The 24,245-nt window shown below is 40.0% G+C and overlaps 1 protein-coding gene across 6 annotated transcripts in view; it reads right to left on the bottom strand.

Moving 5' to 3' along the window:
• Positions 1-543: 543 nt before the first annotated feature.
• kat7b (K(lysine) acetyltransferase 7b) overlaps positions 544-24,245 on the bottom strand; it is a 99,250-nt gene continuing 75,548 nt past the window's right edge. For all 6 annotated transcript variants that reach the window (XM_041173387.1, XM_041173389.1, XM_041173388.1 and 3 more), the window contains 4 exons: positions 20,226-20,319; positions 15,900-16,046; positions 4,113-4,219; positions 544-1,711 (listed from right to left, as the gene is read on the bottom strand). In XM_041173387.1, coding sequence (XP_041029321.1) covers positions 1,610-1,711; positions 4,113-4,219; positions 15,900-16,046; positions 20,226-20,319 — 450 coding nt within the window. In that variant the 3' untranslated portion in view covers positions 544-1,609. The remainder of the gene's footprint in view (positions 1,712-4,112; positions 4,220-15,899; positions 16,047-20,225; positions 20,320-24,245) is intronic.

Genomic DNA, 24,245 nt, shown 5'->3' on the forward strand with positions numbered 1-24,245 from the left:
TCAAGCAATATTCGTCAATTCTAACGTTGGCACAGCAATGTCAGGCTGACAAAGTGTGTACTCCGGTTCAATTCTGAAGGGAAAAACAGGTACCCTTCAACTCAGACCAAACATTTACAAAGCCAACCTTTTGTTTAGTGCTATGTTTAGCTGCCAGTGACATAAAAGGGTGTAAGACACCATGTGACAACTGTGCGTACTACAGTACCAAATACAGCTCAACTCTCAAATTTATATCTTTAGAAGAGTGAAAATGGGCCAGTTTTAAAGAAATCTCATGAACCATTCAAAACCTTCACCAGCAAAACTTGTTTTGTCTAAATAATAAATTTTCCAATATAAAGCTCCCCTATATACAACATGCACCACTGCCCCACCAAACCCCGCCCCCCCCCCCCCACCCCACCAGGCCAATATTCATTATTACTACTATGAACAGTTTAGATCTGTGTAAAATATGCATCCAAAATTAAGGAACTGCGGAGGGGGATTTTGCGAGTATTGAACACAACAGGTTTGATCAAATAAATCAGGACAATAGTATATTGTATATCCCACAGACTTTATTTACAATGGTCAAGATTTCATATTTCATTACCTCCCATTAAGTATCACTTATGTTATAACTACACTGATATCACATCAGCTTCCTAATGACTTCACAAAACAGTTGAATTACCTTGAGTGTTTTTGAGCTTCGAACACAAAGTTAAGCCTTATTAAGCTGTGTTTTTAATATTATGTGATAAAAGATGATAATTTTCAGGGGAAGTCAGGAAATACGCCTTATAATTGCTGTCTTTAATAAGACCTTCCATTGTACTAACCATCACATGAAAAATAAACGGTATTTAACAATTCTTCCACAAGTAGCCTCTATATAAACTTGAATGGAATTTACAATATATTAGCTCAAGGTGTCTGTCATACTGATGTAACTAGCAGGAGCTTATCAGACTGCTGAAAGAGTTGAACGCCGTGGCTTCAGCTTCCCCTACTGTTTTCCAACCATTCATAAAAAGTACACATTCATAAAAGCCATTATGTTTGAAAACTGCTTAAGGACTGCAACAGTTGCAAAGCATACAATGTTTAGGACAGAAGGTGAGTCGGGGACATTCCTACCTAAATATTCTTTTAAAAACTTAACACGACTTAACAAGCAAATTCTCTCAAAAATCCAAATTGGGCTTCTGCCTGTATACTTTTTCATTTTGATGTAGAAATTTTTTTTTGCCCTTTTAGCATTTGCTAAGAACAAGTTGAACATTAAAAAAAATCTACCAGCCATTGAACAAACAATAAAGAGACAATGTAACTGGCAATTTGTGAAAGTTTATATTCCAGGTTGGACAACTATAAATTTCATGCCCAACTGTCTCTCCTAAGAACGTGTCAAGCTGCTTTGTTGAAAATGCTACCACAAACAACAAATGGAATAAAAGCACAATATTATATTTGCTGGGGTAGTACGCTTTACTATGCCCTCTGCAGGACAAACAGTGGTAAGGAATATAATGTAAGGCTAAGATTCACTATGGGACCTTCTGTTTTGTGTACACAAGCTGTTACAAGGTGGTGCCTTTGTTAAGACAGAAACACTGGCCAACTAAGTTCCTTTTGGTGGTGTCCATTTCAAACAGCTGGAGTCTATGGTTTTGTTCCCATTCGTTCGTTTTGCTTCTTTAGCCAGCCATTCATCTATTAGATCCTGATGTGAAATAGAAAACTTAGTTATGTAAAAGCTGACAGTAAATGTAGCAATCAATGTATCCAGCATGTTTTATTGATGTCAATAATTGACAACTTGTTAAAGAAACATTACAATTTAAGAAAATGTGCTGGTAATTTATAACTTAGCAAATCAATATTTATATAATACAATTACCTGAACCAAAATTTATTCCCACACTGGGGTCTAAAAATTGCCCCAGGTGCAAACAATAAAAAATCTGTATTCATTAACAAATCATTGAATATTTTAGGGAGAATATCAGATTCACATAATGTACTTTCCTGCAGTACATATTTTTATGTTGCTAAATTTGTGACAGGCTGGTTTGAGTCAAAGGTTGAGTTCAAGCCCAACTTGAGTCTTGCTCACATAAATATAGGTTGATATTTTAATGCTGTCCTGTGGTGCAACGTCAGAGGTGCCATTTTTTTGCATAAGGCATTAAACTTGGGTTTGACCAGTCTAACCAAGTAGACCTAAAAAGTCTCATGGCAATATTTGCAGAAGAGCAGGGGGTGTTCTCTTGGCTAGATAGATCCTTGATTAACAAGGGGGTGAAAGGTTATCTGGGGTAGTCAGGAATGTGGGGTTGAGGTTACAATCAGATATATTACCCCCAACATTATGTGTTCTTATCTTATTATGTAGCCTTGTGTGCGGTACCTTATCAAATGCCTTTTGGAAATCTAAATATATTACATCTTCTGGTTCCCCTTTATCTATCCTGCTTGTTACCTTCTCAAAGAATTCTAATAAATTTGTCAAGCATGCTTTCCCCTTTATGGAGCCATGCTGACTCCGCTTGATTATATTATGTATTTCTAAATGCTCTGCTATTATATCCTTTACAACAGACACTAACATTTTCCCAATGACAGATGTTAAGCTAACTGGCCTATAGTTACCTATTTTTTGTCTCCCTCCCTTTTTGAATAAGGGTGTTGCATTGGCAGTTTTCCAATCCTCTGGGACTTTTCCAGAATCTAAAGATTCTTGGGAGATTACTACCAGTGCATCCACTATCTCTGTAGCTACTTGCTTTAATATCCTAGGATGCAACCCATCAGGTCCAGGGACTTATCAGCCTTTAGCCCTATTAGTTTCCCTAGTACTTTTTCTCCATTGATAATTAGTGTATTTATTTCTTCCCCCTCCTTTGTCCCTTGATTTAATATTTTTAGAATGCTATTAGTGTCTTCTACCGTGAAGACTGATGCAAAGCATTTATTCAACTCCTCTGCCATTTCCTGGTTCCCCATTATTATTTCTCCAGCCTCATTTTCTAAAGGGACAATGTGCACTTTGGCCTCTCTCTTCCTTTCTATATATTTGACCAAGCTCTCACTGTCCCTTTTTGTATTACTTGCTAGTTTACACCCAAAGTTTATTTTCTCCCTCTTGATTTTTTTTGGTCATCCTTTGGTGGTTTTTAAAACTTTCCCAATCCTCTGGCTTACCACTAATGTTCGCCACATTGTATGTTTTTTCTTTCAATTTGATACTATCCTTAATTTCCTTGGTTAAGCATGGTTGGTTTATCAACTTCCTAGAATCCTTCTTCCTCACTGGGATATATCTTTGTTGTGAATCATGAACTATTTTCTTAAACATCTGCCATTGTTCATCAACTGTCTTTTCTGCTAAACTCCTCTCCCTGTCCACTCCAGCCAACTCTGCCCTCATTCCTTTGTAATTACCCTTATCGAAATTTAGCAGTTTTTTTCCAAGCCAATTTTTTCATTCTCAAACTGAATGCTAAATTCTATCATGTCATGGTCACTGTTTCCTAGGGGATCTTTTACTCCGAGATCATTTATTAAACCTGCCTCATTACACTTTACCAGATCCAAAATAGCCTGTATCCCTGGTTGGATCCACAGTATATTGTTCATACTGTAACATATGTGTCACTCAAGAAACATCAGTTAAACATACATCTCTCTGCTGTTGTTTGGATCTTGTGTGCAAACTGACTGCTACATTTGCCTACACACTAATGCTGGCTACAATTCATAAAGTATTTTGTTGATTGTGAAGCACTTTGGGACATCCGATGGATATGAAAGGCACTATTTAAATGCAAGTTTTTTCAGTTCAATGATCATACTCGTGAACTGTTAATAAGAATTATTTTACCAGTTCCAACAAGTTGTCATAAGTTTTCCTACAAGGGGCTTGGAGAAAAAAGGTGCTGCACATTACCAAATTGTAAAACAGCTAATAGAGAATGTGATTTTCTTATACACAGCACAATAAGGAATTCTGCCTTCTGCGCTTGTTGTTTATGCTATTTGTAAAGAGTGATGTATTTCAGCATTAGTTCTTGTTGAAAGAGATTCGCAAGGAGTATAAACATAATCCACCAAACTTTGATTACCTGTCGTTTTAAAACCAAGTGTTTTCCTTTCCAGTATTTCAGCATCTGTAATGCCTGAAGCGTGCTGACAATGTCCACAGGGTTAACTGCAGTTTCTTGACTTATTTCTGCAAAAACAAGAATGTTTGTTTGGTAGTGTGTGTTGTACTGGTACAGTGTTATAAAAATGGTTACTTTGATCAACAACTGTCCACGTATAAAGCCTCTGGATCTCATAGTAGTGTAGATTGGGAACAATTTCAGTGTCAGCTCCTGAAAGAAAATGCTACTTTAATGACATTTGACACCACCCGAAAGAGTGTTTCACTCTGCTTTGTGCCAGAATCAGATTGGGTCCTGACTCACTACTTGCACTGCCCATTTAGCTAAACTTGCAATGTGAATTTACTCTGAATATAGTCAAGAGTAGATTAAATCTGCAAAACATAAAAACAAACTTGAGTATTGCTGAATAAAGACATACAAACATACGAATTAGGAGCAGGAGTAGGCCACTCGGCCCCTCGAGCCTGCTCCGCCATTCAATAAGATCATGGCTGATCTGATTGTAACCTCAACCCCACATTCCTGACTACCCCAGATAACCTTTCACCCCCTTGTTAATCAAGGATCTATCCAGCTCCGCCTTAAAAATATTCAAAGACTCTGCTTTGTTTTGAGATGTTTTGAGAAGAGAGTTCCAAAGACTCTCAACCATCAGAGAAAAAATTTCTTCTCTCCTTGGTCTCAAATGAGCTACCCTTTATTTTTAAACAGTAACCCCTAGTTTTAGATTTTTCCACTAGAGGAAACATCCTCTCCACATCCACCATGTCAAGACCCCTCAGGATCTTAAAGGTTTCAATTAAGTCGCCTCTTACTCTTCTAAATTCCAGTGGATAACAGGCCTAACATATCCAGCCTTTCCTCAAAATTCCTGGTATTAGTCTAGTAAATCTTCTCTGGGCTGCTTCCAAAGCATTTACTTTCTTTAAATAAGATGACCGGCACTATACATAATACTCCAGGGGCAGGATTTCCCATCGGCATGGGGTGCGGAACCGCATGCTGACGCGTAAAATGACGTAGGATAACGTCGGATGGAACTCCCGACGTCATCCCGCGTCATTTCAATTTTCAGGTTGGTGGGGGTACAGCTGAATCAGCTGTGCGCCTGCCGACCTGTCAATGGCCAACTGAGGCCATTCAAAAAGTAATTGCAGTAAGGACCTGCCTTAAAGTTGGCGGGCTTCAGAGAAAGTATGAAACCTCATCCACAGGCAGGACAAGGTTTCATGTAGGTTTTTTAAAAATTTAATAAACGTTAAACTAAAAGTGATGGACATGTCCCAACTCATGTGACAGTGTCACATGAGGGGACACATCAGGGAAATATTATTTTTCTATTTTTAACATTTTTGAATTTGGCGCCGATCTCCCTGTGGCAGCACTTAGCCTCAGGGAGATGATGTGCTCTTTCGCGCACTCTTAGCTTAGGGAATCTCCCCCCACCCCCACACAGGAAGCGTATAGCCCGCCCACGTAAAATGGCGGCACGCCCCCAATTGGAGGCATGCCAGCACGAGCCTGCTCCTGAACTTCCCCCTTGACGTGAGGGAAAACTCTGCCCCAGATGTGGTTTCACCAATACCCTGCACAACTGAAACATAACCCCCCTACCTTTGTAATCAATTTTCCTCACAGTAAATGATAATATTCTATTAGCTTTCCCAATTACCTGCATACTAACCTTTTGTGTTTCATGCAATAGGACACCCAGATCCCTCTGAATCTCAGAGCTCTGCAATCTCTCATCATTTAGATAATAAGTTTCCTTTTTATTCTTCCTGCCAAAATGAAGAATTTCACATTCGCCCATATTATACTCCATTTGCCAGATCTTTGCCCACTCACTAAATCTATGTCACTTCGTAGCCTCCTTACGCCCTCTTCACAATTTACTTTCCTATCTTTGTGCCTTCAGCAAATTTAGCTACCATTTTTGTGGTCCCTTTATCCAAGTCATTTATATAAATTGCAAAAAAGTTGAGGCCCCAGCATTGACCCCACTGGCACACCACTCGTCACGTCCTGCCAACCAGAAAAAGACCTATTTATACCAACTCTCTGCTTCCTGTTAGTTAACCAATCTTCTATCCATGCCAATGTGTTATCTCCTACACCAAGAATTTTTATTTTCTGCAATAACCTTTGATGTGGCACTTAGATTCTGGAAATCTAAGTACATCCCCTTTATCCACAGCACATGTGACTCCATCAAAGAACTCCAATAATATCCAATAAATTGGATAATCATGATTTCCCTTTTACAAAACCATGTTGACTCTGCCTGATTGCCTTGAATTTTCTAAGTGCCCTGCTATAACATTTTTAATAATAGCCTCTAACATTTTCCAAATGACAGATGTTAAGCTAACTGGCCTATTCCTGCTTTAATAGAAACAGAAAATGCTGAAAAAACTCAGCAGATCTGACAGCATCTGTGGAGAGAGAAAGAGTGTTAATGTTTCGAATCCATGCAACTCTTCTTCACATTTCCACAGATGCTATCAGACCTGCTGAGATTGTCCAGTATCTTCTGTTTTTATTTTAGATTTCCAGCATCCACAGTGCTTTGTTTTTAATCTATAGTTTCATGCTTTTTGCCTCCCTCCCTTTTTGAATAAATGAGGTATGATGGCTATTTTCCAATCTAATGGAACCTTCCCCAAATCTAGGGAATTTTGGAAAATTAAAACCACTGCATCTACTCTCACTAGCCACTTCTTTCAAGACCTTAGGGTGAAGTCCATCTGGACCTGGGATTTGTCAACCCACAGTCCCAATGATTTGCTCAATACCACTTCCCTGGTGATTGTAATTTTCCCAAGCTCCTCCCTCCCATTTTCTGATTTACAGTATTTACAGGATGTTACTTGTGTCCCCTATAGTGAAGACTGAAGCAAAATACTGAATTAATTAATTCATCCGCCATCTCCCTACTTTACATTATCAATTTGCCAAGCACACTCTCTATAGGACCAATGCTCACTTTGTTAACACTTTGCTTGTTTAAATATCTATAGAAACTCTTATTATCTGCCTTTATATTACTAGCTAGCTTTCTCAAACTCTAATTTCCCTCCTTAGTAATCTTTTTGTCATTCTTTGATGTTCTTTATATTCTTCCTAAACTTCTGACTTGCATCTTTGCGTAATGATGTGCTTTTTCTTTAAGTTTGATACATCTTTACTTTTTTAATTAACCACGGATGGTGGGCCCTCCCCTTGGAATTTTTCTCAGTGCAGTAGAATGTAGATATTCTGTGTATTCTGAAATATCCCTTTAAATGTCTGCCACTGCACTTCTATTGACAATTCCCTTAACCTCATTTGCCAGTTTACTTTAGCTAGCTCTGCTTCCATGCCCTCATAATTTCCCTTATTTAAAGTTTAAAATACTAGTCTTGGATGCACTCACTTCTCCCCAAAATGAATGTGAAATTCAATCATATTATGACCGTTGCTACCTAGGGGTGCCTTCACTAGGAGGTCATCAATTAATCCTATCTCGTTGCTCAATACCAGGTCTAGTAAAGCCTGCCCTCTGAAACTTGGAGGTGAAGCTGGGTAGAAGATCAGCGATAGCTGGGGCCTAAGGAGAGATTGAGAAAAAGGGATAAAAAAGGGATTAAAAAAAGGGGATAAAACAATGAATAAAAATAAACCAGCTAAATGAGTTCAACAACTTAAGACCATGAACTTTCTCCTCTATCTTCACCTTTTTTTAATCCTTTTTAAAGTTTATTTTTACTTTTCATTTACTTATTTTTATTCATTTATTCATTGTTTATCCCCTTTTTATCCCTTTTTCTATCTTTTTTCCCAACCACCGCCACCCTCTCCCCCCACCCCACCTCAAAAGAACATAAGAACTAAGAGCAGGAGTAGGCAATTCAGATCCTCGAGCCTGCCCCACCATTCAATATCATGGCTGATCTCATTTCGGCCTCAACTCCAATTTCCCGCCCTCTCTCCATAACCTTTCAACCTATTACTAATTAAAAATCTGTCTATCTCCTCCTTAAATTCATTCAGCGTCCCAGCATCCACTACACTCTGAGGTAGTGAATTCCACAGATTCACGACCCTTTGAGAAAAGTCATTCCTCATCTCTGATTTAAATCTACCACCCCTTAGCCTAAAACTATGGCCTCTCATCTAGAATGCCCACAAGGGCAAACATCCACCCCGCATCTACTTTGTCTATCCCCTTTAGCATCTTATATACCTCAATTAGATCTCCTCTCATCCTTCTAAACTCTAGTGAGTATAGGCCTAAACTGCTCAATCTCTCCTCATAAGACAAGCCCCGCATCTCTGGAATCAATCTAGTGGACCTCCTCTGAACGGTCTCCAATACAACTACATCCTTCCTCACATAAGGGGACCAAAACTGTGCATAGTACTCCAGGTGCGGTCTCACCAATGCCTTGTACAGTTACAACAACACTTCTCTAATTTTATACTCTCTTCCTTTAGCAATAAATGCCAAAATTCCATTTGCCTTCCTTATTACCTGCTGTACCTGCATACTGGCTTTCAGCAATTCATGCACAAGGACACCCAGATTCCTCTGCACTGAAGCATTCTGAAGTTTCTCTCCATTTAAATAATAAGTTGCCATTTTATTCTTCCCACCAAAATGGATAACCTCACACTTATCCACATTAAATTCCATCTGCCAAATTTTGGCCCATTCACCTAACCTGTCCATATTATTTGTAAATTTGTTGTCACCAACTATTTTGGTGTCATCTGCAAATTTAGCTATAGTACCTTCTATCCCTGAATCCAAGTCATTAATATAGATTGTAAATAGTTGGGGTCCAAGGACCTAAACCCGTGGCACCCCACTAGTTGCAGCTTGCCATCCAGGAAAAGACCCATTTATCCCGATTCTCTGCTTTCTGTTGGTTAGCCAATGCTCTATCCAAGCTAATATATTACCCCTAACTCCTTGTGATCTTGTCTTGTGTATTAATCTTTTGTGCGGCACCTTAAAGGCCTTCTGGAAGTCCAGATATACTACAGCCCCATTATCCCCATTATCCACTTTGCTTGTCACATCTTCAAAGAATTCTAGCAAATTAGTCAAATGCAATTTACTATTCATAAAACCATGCTGACTCTGAAGGATTGCATTTTGACTTTCCAAATGCCCCATTACTACTTCCTTAATAATGGATTCCAACAATTTCCCAACAACAGATGTTAAACTAACTGGTCTATAGGTTCCGACTTTCTGCCTTCCCCCCTTTCTGAATAAGGGTGTTATATAAGCATTGTTCCAATTCACTGGAACCTTTCCAGAATCCAGGGAATTTCGGAATATTATAGCCAATGCATCCACCATCTCCGCTGCCACTTCCTTTAAAACCCTGGGATGTAAGCCATCAGGTCCTGGGGACTTGTAACTCTTTAATCCCAATAGTTTGCTCAGTACTTTTTCTCTAGTATTGGTGATTGTTCTAAATTCCTCCTTCTTTATATCCTCTGCAGTACCTGTTACTATTGGGGTGGTACTAGTGTCCTCCACCGAGAAAACTGAGGCAAAATATTGATTAAGCGTCTCTGCCATTTCTGCGTTCCCCACTATTAACTCCCCAGTCTCATCCTCCAAGGGACCAACATTCACTTTAGCTACTCTCTTTCCTTTTATATACTTGTAGAAGCTTTTGCTATCACTTTTTACATTTTGCACTAGTTTTCTTTCGTAATTTACCTTTGCTCTTTTTATTTTTTTTTTTAGTAACCCTTTGTTGATCTTTAAAAGTTTCCCAATCTAACCTTTGCCATTGACCTTTGCAATTTGGTATGCCTTAGTTTTTGCCTTTATGTTATCTTTAACTTCCTTGCTTAGCCATGGATGCTTTTTTCCCCCCCTTACCATCTTTCTTCCTCTTTTGAATATATTTTACTTGGGAGGAATTGAATATCTCCTTAAATATCTGCCACTGTTCATCAACTGTCTTACCTTGTAGTCTTCCTGCCCAGTCCACTAGGGCCAAATCTGCCCTCATGCCTATGTAGTTACCTTTATTTAAGTCCAGAACACTAGTGTGGGACTCAAGTTTCTCACTCTCAAACTGAACTTGAAATTCTAGCATGCTATGATCACTCTTCCCGAGAGGATCCTTTACTATGAGATCATTAGGGGCCATGTTGTTCTTTCAGAGTGCTGATTCTTGTTCTGCTGTTTTTTTCTTACCTTTGTGCCACTATCAGCACCTTCTTCAGCCCTTACTGCTGCCATTAACACTCCCTTTGTCTTGTGCCCATGATATCTTTATCAGTCTCGCCTAATATGCTAATACCATCATTAATTAACAGAGCCACCCTCCATGTTTTCTTAATTTCCTGTCCTTCCTACGTATCACGTACCCTTCAATATTCAGGTCCCAATCTATATCATCCTGTAGCTATATCTCTGTAATGGCTATTAAATTATACTTATTTATTTCTATTTGTGCTTATCAATTCATCTGTTTTGTTTCAAATGTTACGTGCATTTATATACAGAGCCTTTAGTTTTGTCCTTTTATTATTTTTGTAGCATTTAGCCTTTTCTGCTGATTTACTCTTAGATTTGTACTCTGTCTCTTCCTGTCGCAGTCTGTTTATCATTTCCCACATATCTCTCTTACCTTGTTTATACTCTTTGGTTTATCACATCTTCCCAAATTTGATCCCTTGCCCCTACTATTTAGTTTAAAACCCTCGCTACTTCCCTAGTTAGGTGGCTCGCAAGGACACTAGCCCCAGCATGGTTCAGATGTAGACAGTCTCAATGGTACAGATCCCACTTTCCCCAGTACTGGTGCCAGTGCCCCACAAACTGGAACCCACTTCTCCCACACCAGTCTTTGAGCCACGCATTAATTTCTTTAACCTTATTTATGCTGTGCCAATTTGCACGTGGCTCAGGTAATAATCTCAAGATTATTACCTTTGAGGTTCTGCTTCTTAATTTGGTGCTTAGCTTGTCATACTGACGATTCAGAGCAGCCTCCTTTATCATGCCTATGTCGCTGGTACCTACATGGACCACAACTACTGGATCATCCCACTCCTACTGAAAGTTCCTCTCCAGCACTGGGCAGAGGTCCTGAGCCCTGGCAATAAAACCGCCTGGACTCCCACTCTTTACTACGGAGAACAGTGTCAATCCCCCTTACTATACTGCCCCCTACTACCACTACATTTCTTTTTGCTCCCCCTACTTGGTTGGCTTCCTGTATCATGGTCGGTTTGCTCATCCACCCTGCAGCCCCCACTCTCATCCAAACAAGCTGAGAGAACCTAAAGCCTGTTGGACAACTGTAGAAGCTCACAATCTTGCCCTCTGAGCCCCCTTACCTACCTCACTCGCAGTCACACCCTCCTGTCCCTGGTCACTTAGGATAGGATCTTCTGATTTGCTAAGTGGTGTGACTGCCTCATAGTATAAAGCATCCAGGTAACGTTCCCCCCTCCTTGATATATCGCAGAGTCTGCAACTCAGCCTCCAGTTCAGTGACTCTGAGGTGAAGTTCCTCAAGACGCAAACACTTACCGCAGACGTGTTTGCCCTGGATCATAATGTTATCCAGGAGCTCCCACATGCTGCAGTCTTGACAAGTCACCTGTCCTGCCATCCTTAATGTGTTTTAAATAATTACTTAATTATATTAATCACTTATTTATGTTACTTTCTTTATATTTTAACTTTACCACCAAATTATGTAGTATTTTAAACCTGAAGGATAGAATAGAATTTACCAACTTACCAGATACTCACCAAACAGGTAGCTCCTTTCCCTGTAGTAGCGCAAGAACCAATGTCTGTGGAGTGAGAAAGATAGAAAAGAGGAAACGAACAACTCCTTCCCCCCCTTTTCCCAATTCCCCTCTCACCAAAATCCAAGTCTTCACTCAGTTAGTCGGCTGCACTAAAGAACCCTGAATTTATAGTAAACTGAACTGGAGATAAAGTAATCAGATTGAATGAGTTAGCTAATTAACTACCCAGTTGCTGCAGCTGAGAGTGAGTTTACCCTGTCTAACCTGCAAGAAGGAAATAACTTAGCCTGCTTACACAGTATTTTCCAGTTACGCTAATTACAGACTCGATTAGATTTTAACAGCAAAATTTAAGAACAAAATAAACACTTAAAACTCCCGGAGATAAAAACAAAAAAACTGCGGAAGCTGGAAATCCAAAACAAAAACAGAATTACCTGGAAAAACTCAGCAGGTCTGGCAGCATCGGCAGAGAAGAAAAGAGTTGACGTTTCGAGTCCTCATGACCCTTTGACAGAACTTGAGTTCGAGTCCAAGAAAGAGTTGAAATATAAGCTGGTTTAAGGTGTGTGGGGGTGGGGCGCGCGGAGAGAGAGAGAGAGAGAGAAAAGTGGAGGGGGTTGGTGTGGTTGTAGGGACAAACAAGCAGTAATAGAAGCAGATCATCAAAAGATGTCACCAACAATAGAACAAAGGAACACATAGGTGTTAAAGTTGGTGATATTATCTAAACGAACGTGCTAATTAAGAATGGATGGTAGGGCACTCAAGGTATAGCTCTAGTGGGGATGGGGAGAGCATAAAAGATTTTAAAATATTTAAAAATAATGGAAATAGGTGGGAAAAGAAAAATCTATATAAATTATTGGAAAAAAACAAAAGGAAGGGGGAAGCAGAAAGGGGGTGGGGATGGGGGAGGGAGCTCAAGACCTAAAGTTGTTGAATTCAATATTCAGTCCGGAAGGCTGTAAAGTGCCTAGTCGGAAGATGAGGTGTTGTTCTTCCAGTCTGTGTTGGGCTTCACTGGAACAATGCAGCAAGCCAAGGACAGACATGTGGGCAAGAGAGCAGGGTGGAGTGTTAAAATGGCAAGCGACAGGGAGGTTTGGGTCATTCTTGCGGACAGACCACAGGTGTTCTGCAAAGCGGTCGCCCAGCTTACGTTTGGTCTCTCCAATGTAGAGGAGACCACATTGGGAGCAACGAATGCAGTAGACTAAGTTGGGGGAAATGCAAGTGAAATGCTGCTTCACTTGAAAGGAATGTTTGGGCCCTTGGACGGTGAGGAGAGAGGAAGTGAAGGGGCAGGTGTTGCATCTTTTGTGTGGGCATGGGGTGGTGCCATAGGAGGGGGTTGAGGAGTAGGGGGTGATGGAGGAGTGGACCAGGGTGTCCCGGAGGAACAACACCTCATCTTCCGACTAGGCACTTTACAGCCTTCCGGACTGAATATTGAATTCAACAACTTTAGGTCTTGAGCTCCCTCCCTCATCCCCACCCCCTTTCTGCTTCCCCCTTCCTTTTGTTTTTTTCCAATAAATTATATAGATTTTTCTTTTCCCACCTATTTCCATTACTTTTAAATATTTTAAAATCTTTTATGCTCGCCCCACCCCCACTAGAGCTATACCTTGAGTGCCCTACCATCCATTCTTAATTAGCACATTCGTTTAGATAATATCACCAACTTTAACACCTATGTGTTCTTTTGTTCTATTGTTGGTGACATCTTTTGATGATCTGCTTCTATCACTGCTTGTTTGTCCCTACAACCACACCAACCCCATCCACTTCTCTCTCTCTCTCTCCCCCTCCCCCCACCCCCACACACCTTAAACCAGCTTATATTTCAACTCTTTCTTGGACTCGAACTCAAGTTCTGTCGAAGGGTCATGAGGACTCGAAACGTCAACACTTAAAACTCCCCTCTCATCAAACTCCAAGTCTTCACTCAGTTAATGGGCTGCAGTCCGTTTGCCCTTCGGCATTTTGTTGAAGCTTTTTTTATTGCACTCATCAGGGCAATTGCAAGAATATTAATGTCAGGGGAAGCAATAACTTTTTACTGTATGAAAAGAGTGCTGATTGGTTGACAAGTGGACACTGATTGGTAGAGGCGTTGCCATGGAGAATGCACCAGTTAATGATGACTGACAGTTAACTGCCAAGCATCGTTTGAAATTTTAAACCAGGCAGCTTGACTCTGATTGGTCAAGACACTGCCCTGAGGTATGAACCAGCAAATGGCTATCACTTATTTGTTTAGCTGAAACAGGCATAATGTGTGTACATGTTCTGTCTGCAAAGAACAGGGCCCTGTGTATCAATATATATAGCTTCCAGTACACGCAAATGCACTTCACTGCGAGCCCAACTGACAATCTTAAATGTTGCAAACAAATCCTGCCTCTCTCTGTTTGGACACTAGTATCACTTAAGTGATATAGCTCCTTTTTGCTTCTTTTTTCCCCGAGTCTCTACCTCCAAAGCCAGCGTTATAGCAAAAACTAACAACATAAGAACAAGGAGTGGGATCTGAATCCATATCCTCAGGGCATTATTCTGGGCCTCTGGATTACTAGTCTAGTGACATTACCACTTTGCCACTGTCTCCCCCGAGGTTGAATAGAGGTGAACCAGTTCACTCCTTCTCAACTGGTCAAACACCACCCATAAATTTATAAATCAATCTTAATACTCAAACGTTCTTAAGAAATCCCTGACCTGAACATTGGCTTTGTTTTTCAGGATTTCAAGATAAATTGGAATACTGAACACCAACTGCAATAATGATTCTCGGATGTGCATCACACAAATTCCTATACAAAAGCCATCTGAAAAATGGCTTCTACAGCAGAACAATGTATCTGATCCCTATATGTCTGTTATTGGAACTGCAAGCCATTATCCATAAAAGACAAATTGAAAGGTGTGTAGTTTCCAAAGTAATCAGCACCGTCTATAAAGTATATTCTACTACAGTCACACATTGATCATTTTGCCAGAAACATTTGTTGTATGTAAGTCCACATGGCTATTATATGCTACCAAGGTGACAAGGCCAAAATACTCTAACACTTGTGGGAGCAAGCAAACTCAACAATATCCTTATCAAGCATTCATAGATAAATTTCCTTCTAAGAAAATGTACAACTTCTGCCCTCTAATTTTTGCCCATTAACAAATATGCAAGTTCTACAATACATTAAATATTCAAAAGGGTTAATCTGTGCTAATTCATTTCGGTAATGTGGCAGTGAGAAAATACTTGGTTTCTTTTTTTTTTAATGGCCGTTTGCTGTTGTGACAAGTTTATATCTATTTGCACATTAGAAAATCAAGTCGTCAAACTTGCATGGCCTTACATGGAGATTTGGCCCCTCTACTACGAATGGCACTATGATTAATTGCCAAGCTCTCAAATTTGAAACACCACCCTAACCACTCCAAGAAAAGCAAAACTCGGTAACCAAGAGAAATTTACATATATGAAAACTTATCACTGCCTCTGTGTAATTAAAAAATTCCCAAAACTCTAATTTTTAATTCCTTTCAGAATTCAAAATGTGACCTCATTCTTAAATCATGGAAAAAGGATGATTTTAAAGATTAGGCTGGTTAATTGCACCAATACAATTAGTTGCATTGCTGCTGGGCTGGGCTGTGATGATGCAGGTGGTAGGAGTTGTTAATGCATAGGTAGCTAGCAAACCATTTTATTTTATTAGCCTTGGCAAGAACACAGACCACAACACAGCCAGGAGATATCTTGCACAGTACGTTATAAATAATTAATAGTAAATTTTGAAGTGTTCTGAATCAAACTGGTCTGTTTCTGTTAGCAGGAAGCAATCAAAGGAAACAAGAAAAATTTAAATGGCTACAAAATACTTCAGACCAAAACACAGGATCTAGACTGAAGATGTTATATAAGTTATTGAAATCCAAACGTCAATCCATTTTTACCTTTGATAGAAATTTCCTTGCCCTGAAAGTTGTGCAAATACCGTAGTAGCACTTCCTTCCAATAGCTGCGGTAGCTGATAAGCCCCAGGTCAGACAGGGGACGTTCTGGGGAACCAACCTTTTCTTCTACTTTTGACAGCAAATAGCCTTTCAGAGGAAAGAAAGTGAATTCATTGAGTGAAACATGCAGTACTTTTCAAATTCACAGCAATGACTGTTACGATCCTGTTAGGGATCGTTAAAGTTTAAAGGAGAAATTCGATGGCCCAGCAATTAACCAACAGAACTGCGCCACAAGATTTCATGTTTTTTAACAGAACAAATTTATTGTATATCAGAAAGAATTAAACAAAGTAAGCTTATTAACTCAACTCTATAGCTTATAAAGACTTATGTTATAAACTCAGTTCTACTTTCTATTTCCCAAATTTATCTTACAAAATCTTTAAGATTCATTCATTTTTCCTTGGACCAACTCAGCTCTCCCGAATTCACTGATTTCTCTTCAGTGTTCCAGCTATTCACTAAGGAACAATATTTCATGGGGATAAAAGCAAAAAACTGCGGATGCTGGAAATCCAAAACAAAAATAAAAATACCTGGAAAAACTCAGCAGATCTGACAGCATCTGCGGAGAGGAACACAGTTAATGTTTCGAGTCCGTATGACTCTTCAACAGGACTAAGGCAAAATAGGAGAGGTGAAATATAAGCTGGTTTAAGGGGAGGTTGGGGCAAGTAATGCTGGATAGAGGGCCAGTGATAGGTGGAGATAGCCAAAAGATGTCACAGACAAAAGAACAAAGATGTGTTGAAGGTGGTGATATTATCTAAGGAATGTGCTAATAGGTGACATTAAGGGTAGAAAGGACAAGCAAGGTAAATATTGTCCTAGTGGGGCGGAGTGGGGTGAAGGGAAGGGATCGAAATAGGCTAAAAGGTAGAGATAAAACAATGGATGGAAATACATTTAAAAATAATGGAAATGGGTGGGAAAAGAAAAATCTACATAAATTATTGGAAAAGGGGGGGGGGGGATCGGAAAGGGGGTGGGGATGGAGGAGAGAGTTCATGATCTAAAATTGTTGAACTCAATATTCAGTCTGGAAGGCTGTAAAGTGCCTAGTCGGAAGATGAGGTGCTGTTCCTCCAGTTTGCGTTGAGCTTCACTGGAACATTGCAGCAGGTCAAGGACAGACATGTGGGCATGAGAGCAGGGTGGTGTGTTGAAATGGCAAGTGACAGGGAGGTCTAGGTCATGCTTGCGGACAGACCGAAGGTGTTCCGCAAAGTGGTCACCCAGTCTGCATTTGGTCTCTCCAATGTAGAGGAAACCGCATTGGGAGCAGCGAATGCAGTAGACTAAATTGAGTGAAGTGCAAGTGAAATGCTGCTTCACTTGAAAGGAGTGTTTGGGCCCTTGGACAGTGGGGAGAGGGGAAGTAAAGGGGCAGGTGTTGCAACTTCTGCAGTAGCATGGAAAGGTGTCATGGGAGGGGGTTGAGGTGTAGGGGGTGATGGAGGAGTGGACCAGGATGTCCCGGAGGGAACGAAACCTGCGGAATGCCGCCAGGGGGGTGAAGGGAAGATGTTTTTGGTGATGGCATCATGCTGGAGTTGGCGGAAGTGGTGGAGGATGATCCTTTGAATGCGGAGGCTGGTGGGGTGATAAGTGAGGACAAGGGGGACCCTATCATGGTTCTGGGAGGGAGAGGAAGGTGTGAGGGCAGATGTGCGGGAGATGGGCCAGACACAATTGAGGGCTCTGTCAACCACCGTGGGTGGATAGCGCAGCTATCTCCACCTATCACTGACCCTCTATCCAGCTCTACTTGTCTCACCCCCCCTCCACACCCCCAACCAGCTTATATTTCACCTCTCTTCTATTTTTCCTTAGTTCTGTTGAAGAGTCATACGGACTCGAAACGTTAACTGTGTTCCTCTCCACAGATGCTGTCAGACCTGCTGAGTTTTTCCAGGTATTTTTATTTTTGTTTTTAATATTTAATGGAGGGTCCTTTCATTAGCTTTTAGCTAAGCAATTTCCTCCAATTTCTTTGCCAACCTCACGGCTCTGAATTCCACAGCTAAAGCATGGGCCTCCCTGCAGTTCCCGTGTGGTGGTTTAGAACATCAGAAAACACTCTCGGTTGCAGTTTGAAACCACAGAAGTGGGCTTTAGAAACCAAGCCAATTACTTCCAGAGCTCCAGCCATCTCCATGGCAATAAGACACACTCAGCTTATTCCCAGGTAGAAATGCAAATTAACTACCTTTTAATTCCAAAGCTTTCCTTAATTCTGGGAAATCACACTAACAACTTAAATGCTTTATGGGAATAACTGCAGACATCAGACAAAGACCACCTGCAATTTTATGACTCTCACCCTTTTACTCTGACTTTATCTGGTAAACACAAGTTATCTTTTGAACTGTAATTAGCTTCAGTCTCTGTGGTTTGCTGGCCTCTATTTGTTTACCAGTGGGGTTGCCCCCTGCTGAACTTATATTTTAAAATTAAATTTCTAAAACTAAGGTGCTATACCTCTAAAACAAATGAACAATCACATTAGGCATATGTAACATGATACCGTAATTAGCTGTCAAATCGCATTTCAAAGATCAATGCAGTTTAAATGCCCACAATGGCAGCAAGATGGACATCCTTGTTACAGGCAAGCCTTCACCAATAACATGGATAAAAGCATACGTATGAGTCTTCTGCTAATCCAAAAAGTTGATGCAGTCTCTCCAAAGAAAGGATGAAGCATCAGACGAACACTGTTTCTGAGAAATGTAACTGACCTGATCATCCTAAAAACCCTCAAAGTCACAACCAAGAAAAGCAGTTCAGCCAGAAAATAAAAGTGACCCCAAAATTCTGCAATAGTTTTAAGGAGTAATCAAGTCCAGAATACCTGGCCTTTTTCCCTTTTCTACAAAGCAAACAATCCTCTGCAATATGCTTGTGCATCACACCACAATACATTTACCACCCAACCAGGAGTCAATATACTTACGCAAACAGAAATGTATGAAGTATCCCATAAAACAGTGAACTTAATCTATAAACACGTTCAGACTTCACTTTGTGCTAAATACAGTTTGAATTAACCATTAGGAGGCACTTGATTTCACCATGTACGGCCATGTTCCTCATTCTTAACACACAAAAGCATCTTAACCATTTCAATATTTTGTTAATGGTAACCAGCTATTCTGGATTATTTTCCACCTGCACCAACTCTAAGCCAAGATGCATGCTTTGGAAAATTGCAGGAAATGGAGAAAAATTGTTGGACAAGAGGATATTGGCACAAACCAGTAAAATGAATATTCAAAGGAAAGAACACCTCTAGTCTTACAAATAAATTTCTAAAATAAAGTTTTTCAGGAGTGGTATAAAGATCCTGAGAATTCCAGCAATCATGTTTAGTGCCATAGAATAGGGATAATGCTTAACAAGATCAGCACAGATTTGGTCCATGTAGCTCATGCTTTCATAGAAACCATCAAAGTACTCAGCTGCTTTTTGAATGAGTTCAGAGCTTTTGTTTCATAACTAGATCTGAATGTTGCATTCAAGATGCAGCCTAGCCAGAGTGCTGTCCAGCTTCAGCAAGGTGGTCTTGGACTTTACCAAATTGGCTAAAAAACCAAATATTCTGTCTGTTTTGTTACTCACTGATCCCCAACAACTGGACATAGCGAGTCCTATCATTCTCAGATTTCTTTCATTCTCTTCCGAGACCAATTTTATATTGCTCTTGATGTTGTTCATGATTTTAATGCAAAGTATAAAACTTTGCACTTAATTGCCAGAACTCTGCCCACTTGTAAGTTCTGTCTATGTCCTTCCGTAGCTCCTTGCCCACTTAACAGAATCAAGCTTCTTCTTCATTTATTATCTATGCAGTTGACCAACTTGTAATAAATTTCTAAATCTAAGTTGCTATACAAACATTAAAAAACGTAATGACTTTCAGACCTAGCACAATACTCATTTGCATAAAATGACGATTTATTATTGAACAGTAATGATTATAGTTCTCAAGAAGTACAAACGGTCTAAATATACTCAAGGCAATTAAGCATTTGATATGCTGAAATAAAAACAAAATGTGCTGGTAATACTCAGCAGGCTAGGCTGCATCTGTAGAGAGAGCAACAGAGTTAGCAATGACCTTTTGCCAGATGTTCAAAAGAGTCTTCTGCATCAAACCAGGCATCTATAATTGAGGCATCATGCAACAAAACCACATTTAGACAGTTCAATGTCGAGCAATAAAACCCCAAGCAGTCACGACCATTACCCTTCGATACTTACTGAAGTCAATTAGCATTTTCCCAAATCCTTGTCTCATATACTGTGGCATTGTCAAAATGCATGACACATTATAATTGAGGAATGAATTCTTCTCCTGAAATAAAAATCAATCACTTGTTAAACACAAGACAGTTTGCTTAAGTATGTTTACAGCAGTATTATGCTCAACTCTCTAACAAATACAGCAAATATGAAAGCCTCACTGAATTCAATGATGAAGCCTTATGTTGACACTTTTTGCTTACATCAGTCTCAAACAGATGCATGGTCATTATAAGTCTTTCCTTTGACAGCCCAGCACAATGTTATGGTCCTGCTTTTTCTAGGAGTGTATTATTTCTAAACTATCTTTATTCTTGCTAGTTAACTATATGAAAAATGCTTCATCTTAACTGGCTAACTACTGCTGTTGCTTGTTAACACTTCCAGTGCAAGAACAATTGAAGCCCCACCAGCCAGCAACATCATAATTAAGAGAACAAGGTTCTCTAGCAACAGACCTAGCATCTGTACTGAAGGCATCAACTGCAGTTCAACGCTGCAAGTGTGAACTGGAGAAAGTCCTCAACTAGGAGTAGGGATTGATTCCTGTTAGCAGGCTTTACTATAATCTTGTATTTGCATACTATCTTTAAAATACAAAAATACTTCAAGCATTTTACAGGAATGTAGCCAGACAAATATCGGCACTGAGAATGAGAGAAAGGTGGCTCAGTGTATGGAGAGAACTCCAAATTGCAGGGCCTATGTGGCTTAAGCCATGCCGTCTGATAGGGGAGACAGAAGAATGGGGGACGCACAAGCCAAAAGTTGGAGGAAGAGTGATCTTGGAAGGTTGTAGGGCTGAAAGAGTTTTAAAGAAATAAGGACTTGCACATGAAGATTAGAATTTTAAAATCAAGGCACTGGTAGACCAAAAGCAAATGTAGGTCAGCAGGCCCAGGAGTAATGAATGGGCAGGGCTTGGTGCGGTTAGGATATGGGTAGGAGAGATACTTCAATTTTATGAAGGATGCAGGATGGGAGGCTGTGCAAGAATTGTTGAATCTGGAGGAAACCAAAACCATGGATGAGTGTTCCAGTAGGAGATAATGAGGCAGGTTGGGAGATGAATAATGTTATGGAGGTAGAAGAAAGTAGTCTTTCTGATGGAGTCAGAAGCTCCTTTCTAGGTCAAATAGGACACAGTGGTTACAGCTTGGTGTGGCCTGTGATAGTGGCCAAATAGAGGTACGAAATTGTTGGGAAGGGAGCAGATTTTGTGGCAGGGCCAAAGAAAATCCAGTTTTGGTCTTCTCAAAGTTTAATTGGATGAAATTGCAGCTCATCCAGAACTGGTTGTCTGACAACCAGTCTGACAATACAGCGACAGTGGAGAGGTCAAGAGTGTCATCTATGTCCATGGCATAATGTGGAACCCGACATCAAGTCTTCTAATGATGTTGCCAAAGCATAGAACACAGATGAAATGTAGTAGGCAAAGATAGATCCTTGGGGTCCTCCAGAGGCAATGGTGGGAAGACAATCCAGTGCAGGAGATTATCTGGTTACAACTGGGAAGCTAAGAGTGGAACCAGACAAGACTAGTCCTCACTCAGCTGAATGTTTAACAGAGAGGCAGTGGAAGAGAATGGTGTGGTTTACAGTGTTAAGGGTTGCAGAAAGGCTGAGAAGGATGAGGAGAAACATCACAAAGTATGAGAAGGAACATCACAAAGGATGTCACTTTTTACTTTGATCAGTGCTGTGGCAGGGGTGGACCCCTGATTGAGAATTTCAAATATGGAATTGTGGGAAAGACGTGCCTGGATATGAGAGGTGAAACATTCGAGGACTCAATGCTAGGATAGTGCTAGAGTTAGCAAGGTCGTTGGTAAGAAAATCCTGCCAGCCCAGTGGGATTTAGTGGGATGCAAACATCTTGATATATTTTCTTCTCGGGATCAGATGTTGGCAATATCAATAAAGTTCATGTATTGTCCATCCCTTGTTACCCCGTGATGATGGTGGATTTTCTACTCAAATCACTGCTGTCCTTGATTTTGACCCATTTTGAAGGAACAGACATTTATGTCCACATTAAGATAGTGTGTTATACCTGGAGGGGAACCTGAAGCTAATAGTATTCCCATGAATTGACTGATCTTGCTTTCAATGGTAGAGATGCTAGGGCTGTTGAGTTATTAAGGTGAGTTGCTGCAATGTAAATAGTGCACCCCAGTGGTGCAGGAAGTGGATATTGAATCCACTGGCAAGGATGCCAAACAAGTAGACTGCTCCATCCTAGGTGAGCTTGAGTGTTACTGAAGCTGCTGCCATCCTGATGAATGATGAATATTTATCACACTCCTGACTTCAACTTTGTAGGTGATGAAGTAGGTCTGAGGTGAGTCACCCAATACAAAGTGCTCAGCATATGTCTTACCCTTAAGGCAGGACATTAAAATAGCTAGCCCAAGGTGACCACCCAAATTACTGATGATGGGGAATATGTGAAGATGGATTTTTATTTTATATTTTTGGGATATGGTGGTATTCTGTCAAGAAGATTGAGTGCGTGAGTGTGTGTGTAATTAAACTGGGGGAAGGTTAGTAAAGACAGCTTGCCTCTGGAAGCAGAGAGATGAAAGGTAAAGGTGCTAAATGCATGCATGTGTAATGAGGTGCTACAGTGACATTGAATGTACAAGTAAATAGGTCGGATTTGAAATTTGCACTATAGGATGTCAGAACTTGACTTTCCAGCTGTTAAGTTTCAAAGGGAGTTTAGAAGTGACAAGGAACTTTTACAATTTTCATAGCTTTCCCTCCTTTACTTACGAAACCTATTAAATTTTATTTTACCCAAAAGTGGAGGCGACAAGAAAACATGAACTATTTTTATGTTGGGAAAATTGAGTTCAAAGAGGTACTTAGAACAATGGAGTCTAAGATCAAAGGGGAAATGGATATTTAAGGAAAGATATTTATTAATTAATTATTTATTTAATTTTTTTAACATCTTTTATGCTCTCCCCACCCCCACTAGAGCTATATCTTGAGTGCCCTACCATCCATTCTTAATTAGCACATTCGTTTAGATAATATCACCAACTTTAACTTTAACACCTATGTGTTCTTTTGTATTATTGTTGTTGACATCTTTTGATGATCTGCTTTCTATCACTGCTTGTTTGTCCCTACAACCACACCCCCACTCCACTTCTCTCTCGCTCTCTCTCCGCCCCCAACACACACACCTTAAACCAGCTTATATTTCAACTCTTTCTTTGACTCGAACTCAAGTTCTGTCGAAGGGTCATGAGGACTCGAAACGTCAACCCTTTTCTTCTCCGCCGATGCTGCCAGACCTGCTGAGTTTTTCCAGGTAATTCTGTTTTTGTTTTTGTTTTGGATTTCCAGCATCCGCAGTTTTTTTATTTTTATTTAAGGAAAGATATTCAGTTGAGTTGTGTTGGCTGTGTGGGGGAGATGTCCTGAAGCCAGCTCTGTGCTGAGAAAATTTGAAGCAGCCACCCAGTTTTCAGAGAGTAGATTGTTCCTGAACTTCTTTCGGTTATTATCAACAGCAGAATGGAAGAGAATGAACTGTCGCATGGTATACTTTATTATAGTAGCAACAGCTTTTGCTTTGGTTAATATTACTGGATTTTTATGGTTAAAAATCTATAAGGGAGCTGTTGCCAATCAGTTTACTTATGTGTTCTAACCAAGTGGGTTTTTTTTAAGAGAATGTTTTGTAAGACTGTTTCAACTGTGTAATTTTAACCTTGTGTGTTTAAGTTTTTTTTCTTCTTGTTAATAAATCTTTCAATTTTAAAATCCTAAAAGTGTTACCGGGATTCTATATTTCTGGGATCTGTAGCTTCCAAAGTACAAAATGAAGTTATGATCAGTAAGACAAGTTTTCTTCTGGGATTTGACTTGCTCAGCAAATAATATCGCCTGCGGTCTTAACTGATGCAAGTATGTCGGTTCCACTGAAGATAACAGGCTGTGCGTACCTTGGAGATGGTTATT

The sequence above is a fragment of the Carcharodon carcharias genome, chromosome 23 (genome assembly GCF_017639515.1).
Source record: "Carcharodon carcharias isolate sCarCar2 chromosome 23, sCarCar2.pri, whole genome shotgun sequence".
Taxonomy (NCBI): Eukaryota; Metazoa; Chordata; class Chondrichthyes; order Lamniformes; family Lamnidae; genus Carcharodon; species Carcharodon carcharias.